The sequence below is a fragment of the Anser cygnoides genome, chromosome 3, assembly GCF_040182565.1.
Source record: "Anser cygnoides isolate HZ-2024a breed goose chromosome 3, Taihu_goose_T2T_genome, whole genome shotgun sequence".
Lineage (NCBI taxonomy): Eukaryota > Metazoa > Chordata > Aves > Anseriformes > Anatidae > Anser > Anser cygnoides.
Window position 1 is genome coordinate 113,449,507 of NC_089875.1, and position 17,248 is coordinate 113,466,754.

The following is a 17,248-nucleotide window of genomic DNA, read 5'->3' on the forward strand; positions in this document are numbered from 1 at the left end:
TTGTAACATCAGTCAGGAACAGAATGGTAGTCCTGCAAAGGTGTATTTATGCTGAATTGGATCTGCGTATAAATCCTGACAGTGGTTCAGAACTGCATAATTGGCCCCAGACTCATTTCCCTCCTTGAGGTTCCTGCAGTCATAACACTACAGTGTCATATTTTGAAAAGCCACTTCTTGGGAAGCAAAGAGAGAGCTCACAATACACTGCACCATATTGATCCAGAGTGTCTTTTCTGATTTTAGAAAGAAACCTCTGCTGGTCTACTGCTTTTATTACTACTACTGATGGCTGTGTCTCCTTAACACAAAATTGTGTTTCAAACCTAAGTGCTACCTGCCAAATACATTTTGCTTTATTGCTTCCATTTTTTTTTTCACGCACCCCAAACATGGTTCAGCAAAACCTGGGATAAGCCTGAACTGTAAGCTGCAGTAGTTCCATGGATGTGAACAAGGACCGCATTACAGAAAAACAATCAGGCCCAAATAAACTACTTGAATTCCTTATAAGTTGTAAAATACATTAAATCTGATCAAAAGGCACCAGAAAACATTTGTGTTTTTTCCTATGTTGGGATCCTCCTATAGTTGCCCAGTCCTCCAAACGGAAGAGATGGCCTCTTTAATCACACTTACCCTCTCTAATTCTATAAACCACTGTCTTGCTGATTTTTGCATTATCGTTGTTTTAACGAGTTCATAAATAAAGCAGCGAAAAGCGCTGCCATAAAAGGCGGTACTTACGTGTGAGAACACCACTGCTGAGCAGCAGCAAGAGCAGCAAGAGCTGCACAGGGCCCATGGCGAGCCCCGAACCCTCTTGCTGCTCTCTCTTTTCCTCTGCTTTTCTTTCCCTCCCCTCTTCACCTCTTCCCTACTGCCTCAGAGGGAGAGTGAGCCTTCTGACTTGGACCTTCACTTATATAGTCTGTAGCAAGCAGCTGAGGCAAACGGTTTAGAAAGCTCGGAGCAAATTGCCAAAGGTCCAAAGGTGAGAGATCTAGATCCTCACTGCGCTCCAAACACTGCACTGCTTTGGTTGCTGGGAGTCCCCAAAGGCAGAAGACTGAGCATATACTAGATATATGTTACTCTTCCACTGTTTTTTTTTTTTTCTTTAACAGAGTTTTGAAAACAAAAGCCCGCAGCTACAGCATCTCCCAATGTATTCAAATATATTTCCCGCATTTACATAGGAAAGCTTACAATGCATAAATTATAGCTGGAAGAAATGATCACTGCAGCATGCTTTCACCATAGATGTTGAAAGGCTTGAAGGTATGAGTATTTGAGAAGATGAGAGTATTGTGCAATTTAGACATCTTCCTTTTACAGGCAGAAGAATGAAAGGTTAAGGATTTTTACTTTGTTCTGCTAGAATTTGTCATATGCCTTTCTAAAAATAAAAAATAAAAATTAAATTTACTTGTAATATTCTGGCAAATCAGGTCATATTCATGTTGAAAGTGAGCTCTGTACAATTTCTTTGTCTCCTTAATTTAAATTCCATTTCATTTGCTAATTGTAGCAGAACTATGAAAATCAGACAACAAATACATCTGAATGAAGAAGAAAAGCCTACAAATATAAACTAAATTCAAATACAAACAAATAAAAAGCTGTTTATGAATATGTACATTGGTAAGAAGACTGGTTTTATGCCATGAGAAATCCCAGTAGTTTGAATGCTCTCTCTACTCATATCTATTGAAACTAATATAGGTGAGGGGGTTGCAATTAGTTGATCTTTAAGGTACCTTCCAACCCAAACCATTCTGTGATTCTAATTTCATTAAAAAAAAAAAAAAAAAAACTAAATATGGAAATAGTTGAGAACATTTTGTTCAGTAAATTTAATTTTCATATATCTGATCAAAATGAAATGTTTTGACTTTCCCAAATCAAAATATTTCCTCCTAGCTTGTTGAATCAAAAATTAAATTTTGGCTTAGCTAACTGGTAATTCCTTTTCCCTTGAAATGTTACTATGCATCATAGCAGTTATCTTTAAAGTCTCTTATTTCTCTGTATCTTTTCGCTCTTGGACTTCACGGTTAAGTTACCTTACCATTCCAGCATACACTACAACCACGTATCTCCTAGCATCAGTTCAACCAAACAGTAAGCATGGGGCATACTTTTCAATAAAGGAGATATCTTATAATTAGGATTCTGTCTGATCGTATTAATTGGAACATGCCATTTCTGAGAGATTTCTTGCAGAAATCTTCTTTGCTGAACTCATCAGTATTGGAAACATCATGAAAAGAAAGCATTTCTCAGGCTTTTCCATTTCTATTTCTGTCCTTGGTTCACACCAATCAGATACAATACAACAACCAACAGATTATTATTTTTACTTCCAAAAAGCAACATAGCTTTTTGTTTACTTTTGTGTCCACAGCTGCCTCAGTATGTTTGTAATACAAGTGATTTTACTTTGTAACATGATTCTACCAAAGAGACTGTAAAATAATATCGTATTTTTGTTCCTAGCATGTGATCCCTTTCTGCATTCAAATATCAAGAAATTTTCACTATTATTTAAAATCTGTTTATTTGTTCACTTTAGCACTGCAGATTAACAGAGCTTTGGATTGGCCAGTGTTCAGGATTCAGAGATTTGTTAGCTACTTCTATATTTTGCCTTTGTCTCCTCGCTGCCTTCAGGTGTTTCTCTGGGCCCAAGCAGAGGCAGGCTGATCGAATTAACATGACATTGCATGGACGTAAATAGATTACAGAAGTCATGACTCAGCCCATAAGCATGATAAGCATGTAGGTAACGTGGGTACACCATTCCTCCGGGACAAGTTTATATTGCTGTATTACCTAGTCAAGGGACAGCAGGTGTTTCTCATTGCTGGTACCACAAAATGTCACACACTACTTTTATCTGTTCCGTCACCAAGGAATCACGATTGGAAGATTCAATATACACACAGAGCTAGACAACATAAAGTTCTTATTTAACCATTTCTGTGAACCAGTGAGCTTTGACCTCAGAACAATTTATCTTCTGGATCAAACTGTTTCAAATGGTATTATCTCATTTTATTTTGCATGTTTCTCAATTACTTTTAGCCAAGTCACACTCTCTCCACTGAATTTCACTCTTGCAAACGAAACAAAGGCTTTGGAGATGGAAACGTTCTGAAGTCTGGTGATGGTATTGCAGCTCTGACGCCTTTGCATCTTTTGCATTCCATTTGACAAAGAGAGGCAGAGGGTATCAGTGCGGATTTGAAAGGATGACAGAAAATTGAACTTTACTCCCCAGTGTTCTACACTGGGAGTAGCTCCAAACTTTGGTTTATGTTGTATACCTCTAATCTATACAGATTTGGTCCTGATCTAAAAACCAATTACCTCAATTGTATTTCTCCATCCGTCTTTGGACCAAGCTGTCTGCAGTGAGTGCTGTGTTCACTGGTTCTTTTCTCTTAAGGATTTTTTTTTTTGGCTGTGTTACATAGAAAGAGGGAGTTTCAGCATTGGGGCTCACCATGGTAAACTCCAGGCATTGCTGAAGCACAATGTAATACCAGAGACCAGTAACTCTGTTCACCTCTCCTTTCAAAAAGATTAAATACTAATATTAAAAATTATTAAAAAATAACAAATTATATTTAGAAAGGAACTGTTTTTGCACATTTCAGGTTTTTTGCCTTAGGAGAGCCTAGTATTCCTTAAAAATTCCTAAAAATTCCTTAAATGAGGTAAAAAAGTCATCAACGTATGCTAATTAACCATTAATTTAATGAAGTTCTATGGTTTGTTTAGGAAAATGTACAGCATTTATTAATGCTTATGAAATAAGAAAAAAAAATCAAATCACTATATATACTTAATCAATGGCCATATGAATTGTAGGAAGTATGATAATGCTTATTATATGCTGAAATAATTTCATTCAGACATAATATGTGCATGGTTATAATGGATATGGATGATCTCTGACATGATGTGGAAGACTTCATAATAATGGAATCAGAGAATAAATTTAGTTTGTAGGGTATCCCCCTAAAAGTCATCTAATGCATTGCTACATTCAAAACAGATCTTACTAGATCAGGATGCTCAGGGCCTTACAGTACCTTAGAGGGCCTTATGGTACCATAGAGTCCAAACACATGCTGAAGGCAGGATCATTTGATGTTCTGTCCTTCATGGACTTCAATCCAGCTGTGGTATTAGCAGGCTAATTCTAATTCCTCCTCACCTATACATGAACAAATGTATACACAAATGTGTTTGAGTCCATTCCTTTGCTTTAAAAGACTGGAACAGCCGCACTTACTTTGGAACTACAGAAGTTGCTGTGCCGTGGTCAGAGAGGGGAGCAGCCTTCCTGATCAACCTGGGACTACTGTGCTACCAATATATTAAGTTTCCAGGCCCAGAAATAAGGCAAGTGAATAATGAAACAACTCCTATGCGGTTGTTAGGACGTATATCTGAGAGTGAGAAGTTCTAGCTTCAGCTATGTATGCACTGCACATGTGGATTAAATGAAAGCATAATACAATGTTGCGGTTTTACAGGGCAGGCAGCTCAGCACCACGCAGCTGTTCGCTCTCTCCACACCTCCAGTGGGATGAGGGAGAGAATTGGAAAAAAAGGTAAAACTCCTGTGTTGGGATAAAGGCAATTTAATAGGACAGAAAAGGAAGGGAAAATAATAATGATACAAAAATACATAAAACAAGTGATGCACAATGCAATTGCTTATGACCCGCTGACTGATGCCCATCCCATCCCCAAGCAGCGGCATCTCCCCTGGCCAACTCCCCCAGCTTTATTGCTGAGCAGGATATTGCTGAGCAGGGACTTGTAGCTCAGGACTAAGTACATTTATTGCCTACTTTCAAACTGCCTGAACACACATAGCACATAAGCTATGGCGCATCATACACATCAGTATATCACTTATAATGAAAATGGACTTGATGGTCACAGTCGCATGTGGAATCTAGAAAAAATATCTAAGGAAGCTCAGCACAATAATCTACTGCCAGCATATAACTGGGAGTCAGCAGGAGAAAGCATTTTTAGTATGTCCTATTCCATAACACTGGCTGTGGAGGCCTGTATTTATGGTACAGATGGCAAGTCCTGATAGCCTCCACAGCACGAACACTCACTGATCCTTTCTTTTCAGAGTAAGTGTGAGCATTGTTGTAACATTCCTCCTATTGTATTTAGGGATGGTCATATGAGTACCAATAAAGAGAAGACAGAGCTAATACTCTTAACTGAACCTCTTAAAACTGATAAAGAATTTTGGCTTGGAATTTGGTTCTTAGCCATACTGTGTTAACACTGTGTTTTTTGTAAGGCCTTAGTCTTAAAGAGTTCTCCTGACATTCACAGTCTGGATTTGTTTCTAGAAAGAACAATTTATCAAAATTTGTCTTTATACTTTTGTCCACAGCTGTATAGAAGAAGTCTGTAACCTTAAATCACTCACCTGAAAGTGAACTGCCTCCTTCTTATATATGTCCTTTCCAGAGAGGAACTGTTTTTCTCAGTTCTGTTTTGGTAATGCCAACAATAGCTTTGCTAATACTGATACATATACAAAATCCATCAATTTTTCTTTAATTATATATTAATACCATGGCCTTTTACTCTTCTTGATGATACTTTTCTTTTACATTTCCTTTTTCGGTCACTGGATATTAGTCAAATCCTTTGACAGAGGTGGTCTAACAGCCACCATCCGAGTTGTCTAGATACACCCACCATCAATTTCAACTTATGCTTACTCAAAGGACAAAGGCCTCTTCACTTAACTCATGCAGATTTTTTATTAAGTTTTGCATCTCCTTTCACTTAATGACTTTAGCAAAGCAGCAATACAAACAGTTGATGGAAGAAATCACACAAGATACTAAGTTTCCTATATTGCAAAGAATCCTTGTGCATCTTCCTTTCCCTTCCTCTCCCTTCTCATTTCTTTTCTTGCGTTTTTTCCCATTTTTCTTTTTTTTTTTTTTTACTTTTTTTTTTAATTTTCTGAGAAATGTACATACTAGACGGTGCTCACATTTCTTTATTATTTGTTGAGGTCAAGGCCAGCACTTCAGGTTCTTTGGGAGCTCCTTGGAAACATTGGTCTTACTCTTCTACTGTGTTTCCCAGATCAGTGTCATCTGTTTAGGTCTTAGCATGTCCCTCATCAGAGAAAAATGGTTGTATTTTCTGGCGAAACACCTATGGTGCTAACCACAACCCAATGGCAATTGGAGGAAACTGTGTCTCCCAAAGGAGGTGTTGGAGGTGCATAAACATACACTCTGTTTGTCTAAGAACAGCTGCCAGAAGCCTGCTGAGGCATCAAGAGTAGAAAAATATTTGGCATAAGCCATCTCCTCCAGAATTTCTCTCCTTGTAGGTAGTGGAAAATGTTTCCTTTTTACATATTTATTGAGTTCTTTTGAGTATATTCCTGGGCAAATGGTCTGCCTTTTTTCTACACTAACAAGAAAATGTAGCAATTCTGTTGAAGCTTTTATTCATACTTTCCTTTCAAAGTATTAAGCCTCCCCAGTTCTTTCATTTTGTGTTGTCCCTAGGCAAAGAAATGTATTTTTGAATTGTGGTAGGTTGGGCTCTCTAAATTCAGTTTTGAATTCTGCCAAGAGATTCTTAAAAAGAATCTTGCAAACCTTGACTTTATTCTCTCTCTCCTACAAGGTGACATGTTGAAGTGCTTAATGTATTTCTAAAATAGCAGTTTTTCCATTCCCCCCTCCCTTTTTTTTTTTTTTTCCAGTTTCCACTATCTATACTTTCCATTCAAATATTTCCTTCTAAGCTCACCACTGGAAGCTTGCTCATCTACTGTCTCTTTTAGTACAAACAAAAGTGTTACTGGTACAACTTGTTCAGTGCATCTGCAAAAAAGTTAAGACACATTTACTTTCTTAATGACAATTCAGGGATTTCCTGCAGCAAAATTATAATGTTGTTCCAGTAACTGCTCTTGAACCAGTGGCAGTTTTTCTTCACCATTTTTGTCCAGGTTCTAATGTTCCATTATGGCCAGCCCCTCTGAGATATCATGTCGTACCAGAGCATCGTGACATGAGTGGTTCAGTGAATCATGTTTTTTTGAGAACTCCAGCTCAAAGTTCTGTAAACTTTTTTGCTTCAGCTCTCTCATTGTTTCAACCCTCCAACATATTCATACTGTTAGAGCACATGCTGTCTCCACAGACATTCACATACACAGGATGCCACCTCTGCTTACAAAATTCTAACTGCTTTCCCCAAAATGATTCTCTCCACCACTGTGTTTTCTGTGAAGCTTTTCCTCATCTCCACATCTGGCCACTTCTCAGAGACTCAATTTGTTTTCCAGATTTACACGCTGAGTCCATTAACATAGAAACAACTTCTTTCCTTTTTTTTTTTTTTTAAGATTTAATTTTATTTTTATTCTGTCTTTTCAAATATTTAGCTGTCACATATGGTAATTTTCTACAGAATAGTATGTTCCTCAAATGTGCACACTATGGTTTAACACAGCCTTCTGCATTTCAATTAAATAAAGCTTTGGATATGAGAGTTATCAGTTACAGAACTACTGTCTCAATTTTTTTCTTTTTTTTCTTTTTGTTTTTCTTTTTGCTGTTTTTCTTTTTTGTTTTTCTTTTTGCTGGCTTCTGCTGCTCACAAATACACCAAGGAACAATGTTTAAATCTTTTCCAGTTGTTTTGGGAGTTCATTTTTCCACCACTCTGAACAATTTGTTTTTTCTTTTTGCTCTTTGAGCTGTTCAATAATCACTCAAAGTCAAGGAGTCTGACAGGTTGCCTTCACTCAGTGTCAGAGCTGATCCATCAGTTGAAGAATTTTAACTGATTGATACTGTACAACACAAATTTCTACAAAATATCACATGCATTTCTATGAGATCATTCCAGAGCATTTTCAAGGCACAGCTCTGCTCAGGAAGAGAAAAAAAATCTGTCTTCACATAATCTGTAGGGAATAGAAGCACAAAGGGACTGACTAACTTGCCTTATATAGCATAAGAAGCACTCACTACTAGCTTTCTTCTAACATTAGATAACCAACACTCCAGAAGATGCACCCCTTGAGGTACTAGCTGCTTGAAGGCCACAAGGGAGGTTCCATGAATTAAGCTTGCATGTGATAGTTAAAGAGATAATCAGGTTTACCTATGTCTCATCTGAGGAGGAGTTGTTTTTTTTTTTTTCCATTTTATGAAAGTGCTGATGCTGCAAGGAAGAAAAAAAAAGTCAGTACCTTTTGTATGACATGACTAGAAATGATAATGAAATATATGAAGCCATGAAAGTGATAGCAGATATGGCTGTCAGGTCAGGACTGAACTTTAATCTATATGCGGACCAAGTTATAAATTTCATTACTGAATGATGAACAGCACCTGCTAGGCTTGAGGCTCTGAAAAGTTAAAAAGGAAGGGGACATGCCACTCAGGTTATTGGTACTGACATCAAAGGCTTTTCACTTTCTGATCACCTTTATAAATATAGCCTTAATGAGCAGTGGGCTCTGTTTCCTTCATAGGGTAAATTTTTTTTCAAAATTAGAAACATCATTGTAGTAGTTGTGATTTTAAATTCTAGGACAGGCCAAGGGTCACACAGATTTCAGAAAAAAAATGCCTTTTAAGGTTGAAGAGGCTTTGCATGTGTGCAGCAGATTATTGCGGTGGTTTAGTATTACCTGTACACCTGAGTATTTTGCTGATTAAACCGCACAATTCTACTGTTGATAAATAAAATTCTTGGTTAAAATCTATTTCCAATATTATTACATTTTATTTAGTAAAATCATGTTGTTTTTTCATTATCTCCACCATATAGCAAGAAAGCATGATAATGGAAATAAGCATGTTACTCCTTGTTGTCTTTGCTTACACATTTGATGATGTCCCAGGGGCTACGGTGATACCATATCTTAATTCCATTTTTAAGCATCAAATAATGTGGTCAGATTCTTACACTGGGCATAGAATATGTTCTCTATCCAGCTTCTGTTGTGGGGGCTGATGGTCTGAAAATCAGTCCACCACATCTTTGAAAAAAATGCCTCTTTCCGGATAATAAGTGGTTGCAATTGATTGTCACGTAAGTTAAAACTCATTTACATTAAGGGTTCAGTGAAGATGCAGCATTTTGTTTTATGTTTGTGTACAATGTTATCTGATTCTCTACCAACAATGTCATTATTCATTATGCTGATCACTCAAATGAAACCAACCCTCATTTAACACTAAGATAAGATATAAACTGCAAAAATCTGTTAAAGTTCATCTTTCAATAGAAGCTGGATCTCAGAAAAGAGAACATCCTGTTGTTCTGATGTTGTTTAGTTCAGATGTTATTTAGTAACAGAAGGAAAACTTCCAGAAGTTAACTTTTTAAGCTCCTTGAAAACAAGTTTAATCAAGTTAAACAAAAAATCTAAATATTTATTTAGTTGGCAAGAATGAATTTTGGAATTATATTTTTTGGTATTAAGAAAATCATCATCTCAACATACCAATTACTACATAATTTAATGAGAATGGACAGGTTTCTTAGAGAAATACAACACTAAGTGTTTGCACTTAGTAAGTAATACCTACTAAGTGTAGGAATTAATTGGTTGACAATGATGGAGTTATGTTACTCTGTCTGAGGATTTGGCTCCATTTTGAAGCTGCCTCTTTGGCTGTTCTTGTTTGATGGTCTCAGCAGCCACTTCTCTGCTGACTGCCCCACCATTTGCCTTTCTGTTCCTTGACCTTTCATCATCTTTCCTGCTCTACGTGGCATCTGTTTTGATTTTTCGTTACTACAATGGTGCTTAAATTAAAGAAATTTTCCAGTGTTTACCTCTTCTTGTCTTTATTTTTATCTGTTTATCTGTTATTATTATTTTTATCTGTTTCACACTATCCCAGTGTTACCTTAATTTCTTCTTCCTCCTAGTTAGCATTTTGCTAAGCCTTGCTTTGGTGCTATATTGCTGAAATTCTCTTTATCTTCCTGTTCACTAAGCCCTCGTAATCCTCTATCCTATCCAGAATTCCTCTGCAATAACAACCAAGCAGATTCTCATCACACACACTTCAGCTCCTTAAAACGGCCTCTTCTGTTGCATTAAAACATGCATAACCTCAGAGTGCTTTATTGTGTAGCTTCCTGCAATAACATGCTTTCCATTTCCTAAGTTCATGATGCAATGCTTATACAATGGCATTATATCCTCCAGATACGCAGTTACCTATTCTAGAACCATTTTGAGTTGCAGTGTAGACTTCAGGCCTACAATGTTCAGATGTTAAGTTTAAATGAGATGTGCTTCATTGTAATGGTAAGAATTTGGGGGCAGACAGGAATATGCACATAGTTGTGAGCATTTCAGAATTGTAGTCAATGTGTAGAGGAGAGCAATAAAGCAAAGCAGCAATGTATTGAAGGAAGAGAATGGAGAACAGTGTCCAAATGTATCATAATAATACAAACAATGGTATCTTCTCAACAGGAACAAAAATAATAGAAGCAAACAGAGCTATTATTCAGTTCCTGTGGTAAAGTTCAAAGAGCATATAGTGGAAACCGAGAAGGATCAGATAGAATGGTCAGAGCCATGGAAAATATTCCAATCTGATAGAGACTGAAGAGACTGCCATTGTTTGCTTTGAAGAGGAGATAAGAAGAGATAAGATAAAGGCACAGAAAATAATTACAAATATAAAGAAAGAGAAAAAACACTGTGAGTCTCCTTTTCCTGTAGTACAAGAAGACATGTAAGTACACGTATGTGGAATCAGTTGTTGAAATACAGCCGTCCAATTCTATTTTCAACTGTTTAGGATATCAAGAATATCTGCATGGAGGTTAGAGATATGACATAGATCTTACAAGAGATTTTCACGCTTCAGTTAGCAACTGAAGGTCAGAAAAGACAATCCATTGAATAAGAAATGATACCAGATGCCCAAGTCTATTTAATCTCACTAAAAAAATAAATAAATACAAATCCACGGGTAGCTTTGGGGACTTCTGTTTGAGTCTCTTCATTTATGTATCTCTTAGTTTAGCAAATATCCTGGACGTTCTCTTCTAGCTGAACTGGGACCATATCACAGTCATGTTCTACAAATACAAACAAGAATACTTCTTGTGTCTGCTGATCTAATTTCAGACAAGAGAGACTTAAACTTGAAGATAAAACAGTATGAGGATACAGAAAGGATTTAATTTATGAATTGGACATCTTAACTCATCTGATATCTTGGAGTGTTATGTTTGGTCTTCACCTCCCTCTCCAAGAGGGCAAGAACCTTTTATAGATCATGTATCATAGATACCACTACCTCAGTAACAAAAGAAATCTCAAAACTATATACTAAATGCCTGTGACTAAACATCTGATTAAACACATAGATCTCCACTGACTGTAATGGGAACTCAGACATTTAGATTATCTGCAGACCCCTACATCACAGAAAATAGCTTCTAGCATTTCACTGTGAATCATTTTACATTGCTTGGGAGAGTACAGCTGTTTCTGTGTGCCTACTTTATATTCTATAAAAATCTATCTTCTTGTCTGAATACTAGTTGATAAGGCATGATTATAGTGGTGTTAGAAAATAAACTTAAATGATTAAATTATGTTCTCAAAGTAAAATTTACTCTCACTAAACTTGTACTGATACTCCCAGTATCTTAAGTGAAATAATTTCTGATGCACCCAAGTCAGAATGTAGAACGTAGAGTGAAAAAGAATATAGAATGTGGAATCATGCTCCTTGTTGATGGATGGTAGAGTTTGAAATGGTTATAGCTGAGAATGTAAAACTTCTCCAATTCTTTGAAATGGCAGTTGTGCTTAGAAGGTCAGATGTAAGAATTTTTATTATGCAGTTTCATGGGATTAATATCAAACCTAATGTTGAATTTCAGTTATCTGAGATTTATGTTGGGAAAGTGAAAATTTCCCATGACTTTAAATTTTGGTAAAAAATTACTCTGAAATGAAATTACATATGGGTTTAACATTTCCATCTCAGCTCTTAGCTAAGCCTGTGCTGGAACCTTTCTGCCTTTAATCACTACTGATGTACATTTAATTCACCCATAGCACAGAAGTAGAGTTAGATCAAATGGTCAGCAGTGACCATTATCAGTGACCAAATGGTCAGCAGTGAAATAGACCACAAACAAGTTATTTGGGATGGCAGTTTTCCTGCTTAAAATTAGCGTCCAGAAAGAGAAGACAATAATGGTAAGGAAAGTGTTAAGTCCAGACAACTAGAATGCATTTTGTCTTTGAATGGGGCCCTGAATGAAAGAATAAATATTAAAAAATAGAATATAAGGGAAAAAAATGGAAGAATGGAATCAAGAAGTTGGCTAAGTGATTGGGCTGCTCAAGTATTTACACACAAGATGCACCAAAATGTAGACAGTAATTATCACGAAGAGAAAACAAAAGAGACCCGTTAGTACAGAAAGACTTATCTGACAAACAGATTTGCTGTAGTGAAGAATGAGATGAAGACAGAAAATGCCTGGAAAAGAAGAACAGAAAGGAAACTAGCACCAGGGGAAAAGGGTGATGAGGACAACCAGATTTGTTTATATTAAAAAATGACATGGACCAAGGATTACTTTCTGACTCTGAGGCCAAGTGGCATGGTACAGTCCATGTCCATCAAGTTAAATTCTCTCGTATCACCAAACAAGGTGCTCACATGCAATATCCTGACTTCAGGTAAGTTTCAAATGGTGCCCAGGCATTATTTGGGACAGTGCTTCTTAGGTTGGGATAAAAGTGGGTCATGGACTCTGATTATTATCTGTGAGAAAAAGTAAGTCCCAATTAACCATGGTTCTCTTTAGATTACTAGTGTAGGTGTAGCCTCAGAGAGTAGAGTCCAAGGAGACATGAAGATAATATACGAAGAACTGCAAGATTAAATGGAATGCCATGACCTGAGGACAGAAGACAAGCAGGAAGTAAAAACCCTGGGATTCTTATCAAATTCAGGAGAGGTCAGGTCTAAAAACCTGGGAAACATCTTACTAAGAAATATTTAATATGCCATCAAAGCCATTATATTTTGTCATCAAAGTGTATCCAGAGAACGGAAGGATGTAATGTTTGCCAAAAGTAAGGATATGAGATGTGAATGAATGAATCTGAGGAAGCCTGAAGAACTATTCACTGTAAGCTATGCTGTAAAACAATGATTCTGTTGGTTTCGTACTGGAACAGGTCTAGATTGTCAGTTTGGGGGAAACATTCAAGGAAGTGTATCACAGTATCACAGATTTCTAGGTTGGAAGAGACCTCAAGATCATCGAGTCCAACCTCCGACCTAACACTAAGTACTCCACTAAACCATATCGCTAAGCTCTACATCTAAACGTCTTTTAAAGACCTCCAGGGATGGTGACTCCACCACCTCCCTGGGCAGCCCGTTCCAATGCTTAATAACCCTTTCGGTAAAGAAGTACTTCCTAACATCCAACCTAAAACTCCCCTGTCGCAACTTTCGCCCATTCCCCCTCGTCCTGTCACCAGGCACGTAGGAGAACAGACCAACCCCCACCTCTTTACAGCCTCCTTTAAGGTAACTGTAGAGAGCGATAAGGTCACCCCTGAGCCTCCTCTTCTCCAGGCTGAACAAGCCCAGTGGTATTATTTCCAGTGATTCTTCCAGTGGAATTTCAGAGATTTTTTTTTCCAAGGGAGAAGGATATAAAATTGACAAGGGAAGGAAAATAAGTAGACTGTTGATTAGTATTTCTAAGAAAATGAGGAATGTTCAGCCACTGACAAGCATTTATGAAAAGAGAATTGTTCCTAGGGAACACTGAAAAATCAAATGAAAAGCATGATGTTAAGTATTTGCAGGAAGAATGTAATCTCTTTACTGCAATGCCAGTTTGGAATTTCCATATTAAACAACGGGAAAAAAACTTGTAAGGGAGAACTGCAAACCTAACTGAATTAATAACCTTGTCATAAAGTACTATTAAAATAAGCAGAGTATTACAGATGAATAAGAAAAAGATCAACAAAGAAGTTAGATCTTGGAAGTGTTAAGGGAGAACTTAAAACTCCAGACAGAAAGTACAACTGCTGTAAAAGAAAGCAAGCAAAGGAAAGATGGGAAGAAAGGAGCTGATAGAAAGACACTGTTAAACTCAGTCTGAAAACTAAATTGACATCAACCTCAATTCTCAGTAACATATCTTGGGACACATGCAGGACCAGAACTGAAGATGTTGATTGAACTTTCTAGTGATGAAGGGAGGTACTTCAGCAGTGACTGTGCCATCAAAGTTAGTGAGCTACTGAGAAAAAAGAGCACAGTTAAAAATCGGAGTAAATCTCAGTATGTCTTTCTGTGGATATAGCCTATAGTCAACAAAGAGATTAGAAGATCACACAGGAAGGGACTAAACAAAATGAAAGGTAAGAACATTTAAGAACAGAAAGGTTGAACTACTGCTTTAAGCTAGAAACTTGTATACCAGGAAAAAAAGGAGAAAGGGAAGGATTTACATATATTCGTGTGCAGGATAACCATGAATGGTGAGCTGTGGCATAAGTGGAGAGCAGCTATAATCTTAGGCTCTATCAGTGAAAGCATTTGCATCTTGATAGGGATATATTACTTATTACCTGCTAGAATATAACAGTAATTGCTAATTATTTTCCCTAGTACTGCTGGAATTTCATGTAGAATACTATAAGAATTTGTTGCCCATATTCAGCAAACATGAATTCAAACTAGACAGGCAAGGAGAACTTTCTGAATCAATACAGAAACAAAACTTTTTTTTTTTTTTTTAGGAGGGTACAAAGCAGCCTGACACTTCTATCCTAGGGAAATTTGAAAGGACTATGAATGATCCCTGTAAATCCACTGGAAGAGAGAAAAGCCATATAAGCTTAAGGATGATGTTGTCACGGGCCCAAAATAAAGCTGTCAAAGGTACATCTAGGCTGAAGACTGGAAATTATGCATCAGAATATAAGCCTTTGCAGAGGAATGGTGATATCCTAGGGGACAAAACCAAACAGATTTAGAGCCTAGCTTAATACATTTATGACTAGCATAACAAAACACAGTTGCTTGTGATAGCACACAGGACTGTGATCCTAAGGATTTAGATAGTTCTTTCCAGCTTTATGCTCCAGAAATGTGGGCAGCTGTGCAGAAATGAATTAAAAGAATGATGAAATATACAGTGGTTACTTCTTTGATGAGATCAGTAGCTTAAATCTGCAGTGTTCTTACAGAAAGACCTTTCTGTTTGTGGACATTTGCACCTAAAGTTAAACATTACCCTGAAAGGTGAAGCCCCTCATTGCAACATCAGAGAGTATTTTTCCTCAAACACTGACAGGTTTCTAAAAAGCACAAAGACAAAAAATCCCTCTGAAAACATACCCTAAAATTTCAGGAATGTTGTATCTAAATAAGAATTGTGTCTATTGTCAAAGGCTGACAACTATGCAGAAAACCATAGATTAAACATTTATGATACTGGAATACTCAGGTCCAGCACTACATTTTGTTTTCTTACTAAATGTGATTATGTCAGAGAATGGAAGACAAAAAGCAAGATTTTCAAAGGCACCGAGGACAGTTTAACAATGGAAATTAGGTGCCTAAGGGGTGTTATGCCTCTGCATATAGATTCCATCATCTCTGCAATTAATAATGTTCAAAAGTCCACCACTGTATGTGAATGTGCATGCACAATAAGTGCTGCTTGGTGTTCAGAGGGAACCTCCTGTGCTCCAGTTTGTGCCCACTGCCTCTTGTCCTGGCACAGGGCACCACTGAAAAGATGGCTCCATCTTCTTTCAGGTATTGATATACCTGAGATCCCCCTTCTCTTCTCTAGGCTAAAAGGTCCCAGCTCTCTCAGCCTTTCCTCATAGGAGAGATGTTTCAGTCCCTTCATCATCTTCACAGCCCTGTGTTGGACCCTGTCCATGTCTCTTTTGTACTGGGGAGCCCAGAACTGGACACAGGACTCCAGGTGTGGTCTCACCAATGCTGAGCAGAGGGGAAAGATCACTTTTCTTAACCTGCTGGTAATGCTTTGCCTACTGCAGCCAAGAATACTGTTAGCTTTCTTAGTGGCAAGGGCACATTGCTGACTCATGCTCTCCTCCCCTGAGCGATTCTTTCCCTTATAATCTCATTAGGTCAAATAGTCCCTTATAATCTATAATAGGTCAAATTTTGGCTTGACTAAAGAAATTTGCCTCATTGCACTTCAGATAAAAATTCATATGCAAAAAATCCACATAATGCAAAAAACATTAAATCAGACCTATTTTTCCATAATAACTGGAACTGGTAGGAGACATTGGCTTTCAATGAGGCATCTAGCTTACTGTGACAGTTATTCTTCTAACTTATCTGATAAACCCAAGCTACTTAGCCTGCTTCCAAGAAATCTGTCTACATAAAACACTGATTTTATTAAAAAACACATAGTATTAATCGATATAGAGGAACGAAGTTTAAAATAATTTCCTCTAAACTATGCAGTAAGCTCTAGAGTAAGATGGACAGGCTTTAAGGACAGCCGTTTCCACAGATGTAGATTTCAAAACCTTACAAAGCCAACTGTGGATCATCTCAACGTTCTTTAGCAGAAAGGATAACCACTTCTTTTGATGGTCACACCCTCCTGAAAGGTACCATTTCACCCTTCATTGGCTTTTCTCCCCAAATGCTTAATTTTTCCTACAATGGGGATATTTATTGAAAAAAAAAAAATAGATCACAGTTTATTAGAATATATACCATTCTGTGGCAAGAAAACAAATACTAGGAATAGGAGGCATTTCAATAAACTGCTGACTGACAGCAGAACTCATCAAACATTCTCTAAACTTTAATTTACTTTCTGTTGTAATTCAGGCAATGTGATGGTCATATAAAGCACTTCGTAAAGCAGTTAATGCTGTAAATTAATATTGACACTTCATTAGTAGAACGTAGCAACCGTTATCTGTGGGGTTAATCTATTAAAATGCACTTATGCTGTCATTAGCCATGACAATTCTTACAAATAATTTAAAGATTTCTTTTCATTGGCTTACAGTTACCTACTTATGCCAGTCGAGGAATGATTTCCATGTGATGGTGGGGGGTACACCATGTACACTGTGTTTCATTACTACAGTCACAAATTCAACAGTGAAAAACTCATGATG

The 17,248-nt window shown here is 37.2% G+C and overlaps 1 protein-coding gene across 1 annotated transcript in view; it reads right to left on the minus strand.

Moving 5' to 3' along the window:
* APOB (apolipoprotein B) overlaps window positions 1-899 on the minus strand; it is a 37,698-nt gene extending 36,799 nt beyond the window's left edge. The window contains exon 1 of the mRNA XM_013194833.3: window positions 748-899. Within this exon, the coding sequence (XP_013050287.3) occupies window positions 748-805 (58 nt within the window). The 5' untranslated portion in view covers window positions 806-899. The remainder of the gene's footprint in view (window positions 1-747) is intronic.
* Window positions 900-17,248: the final 16,349 nt, after the last annotated feature.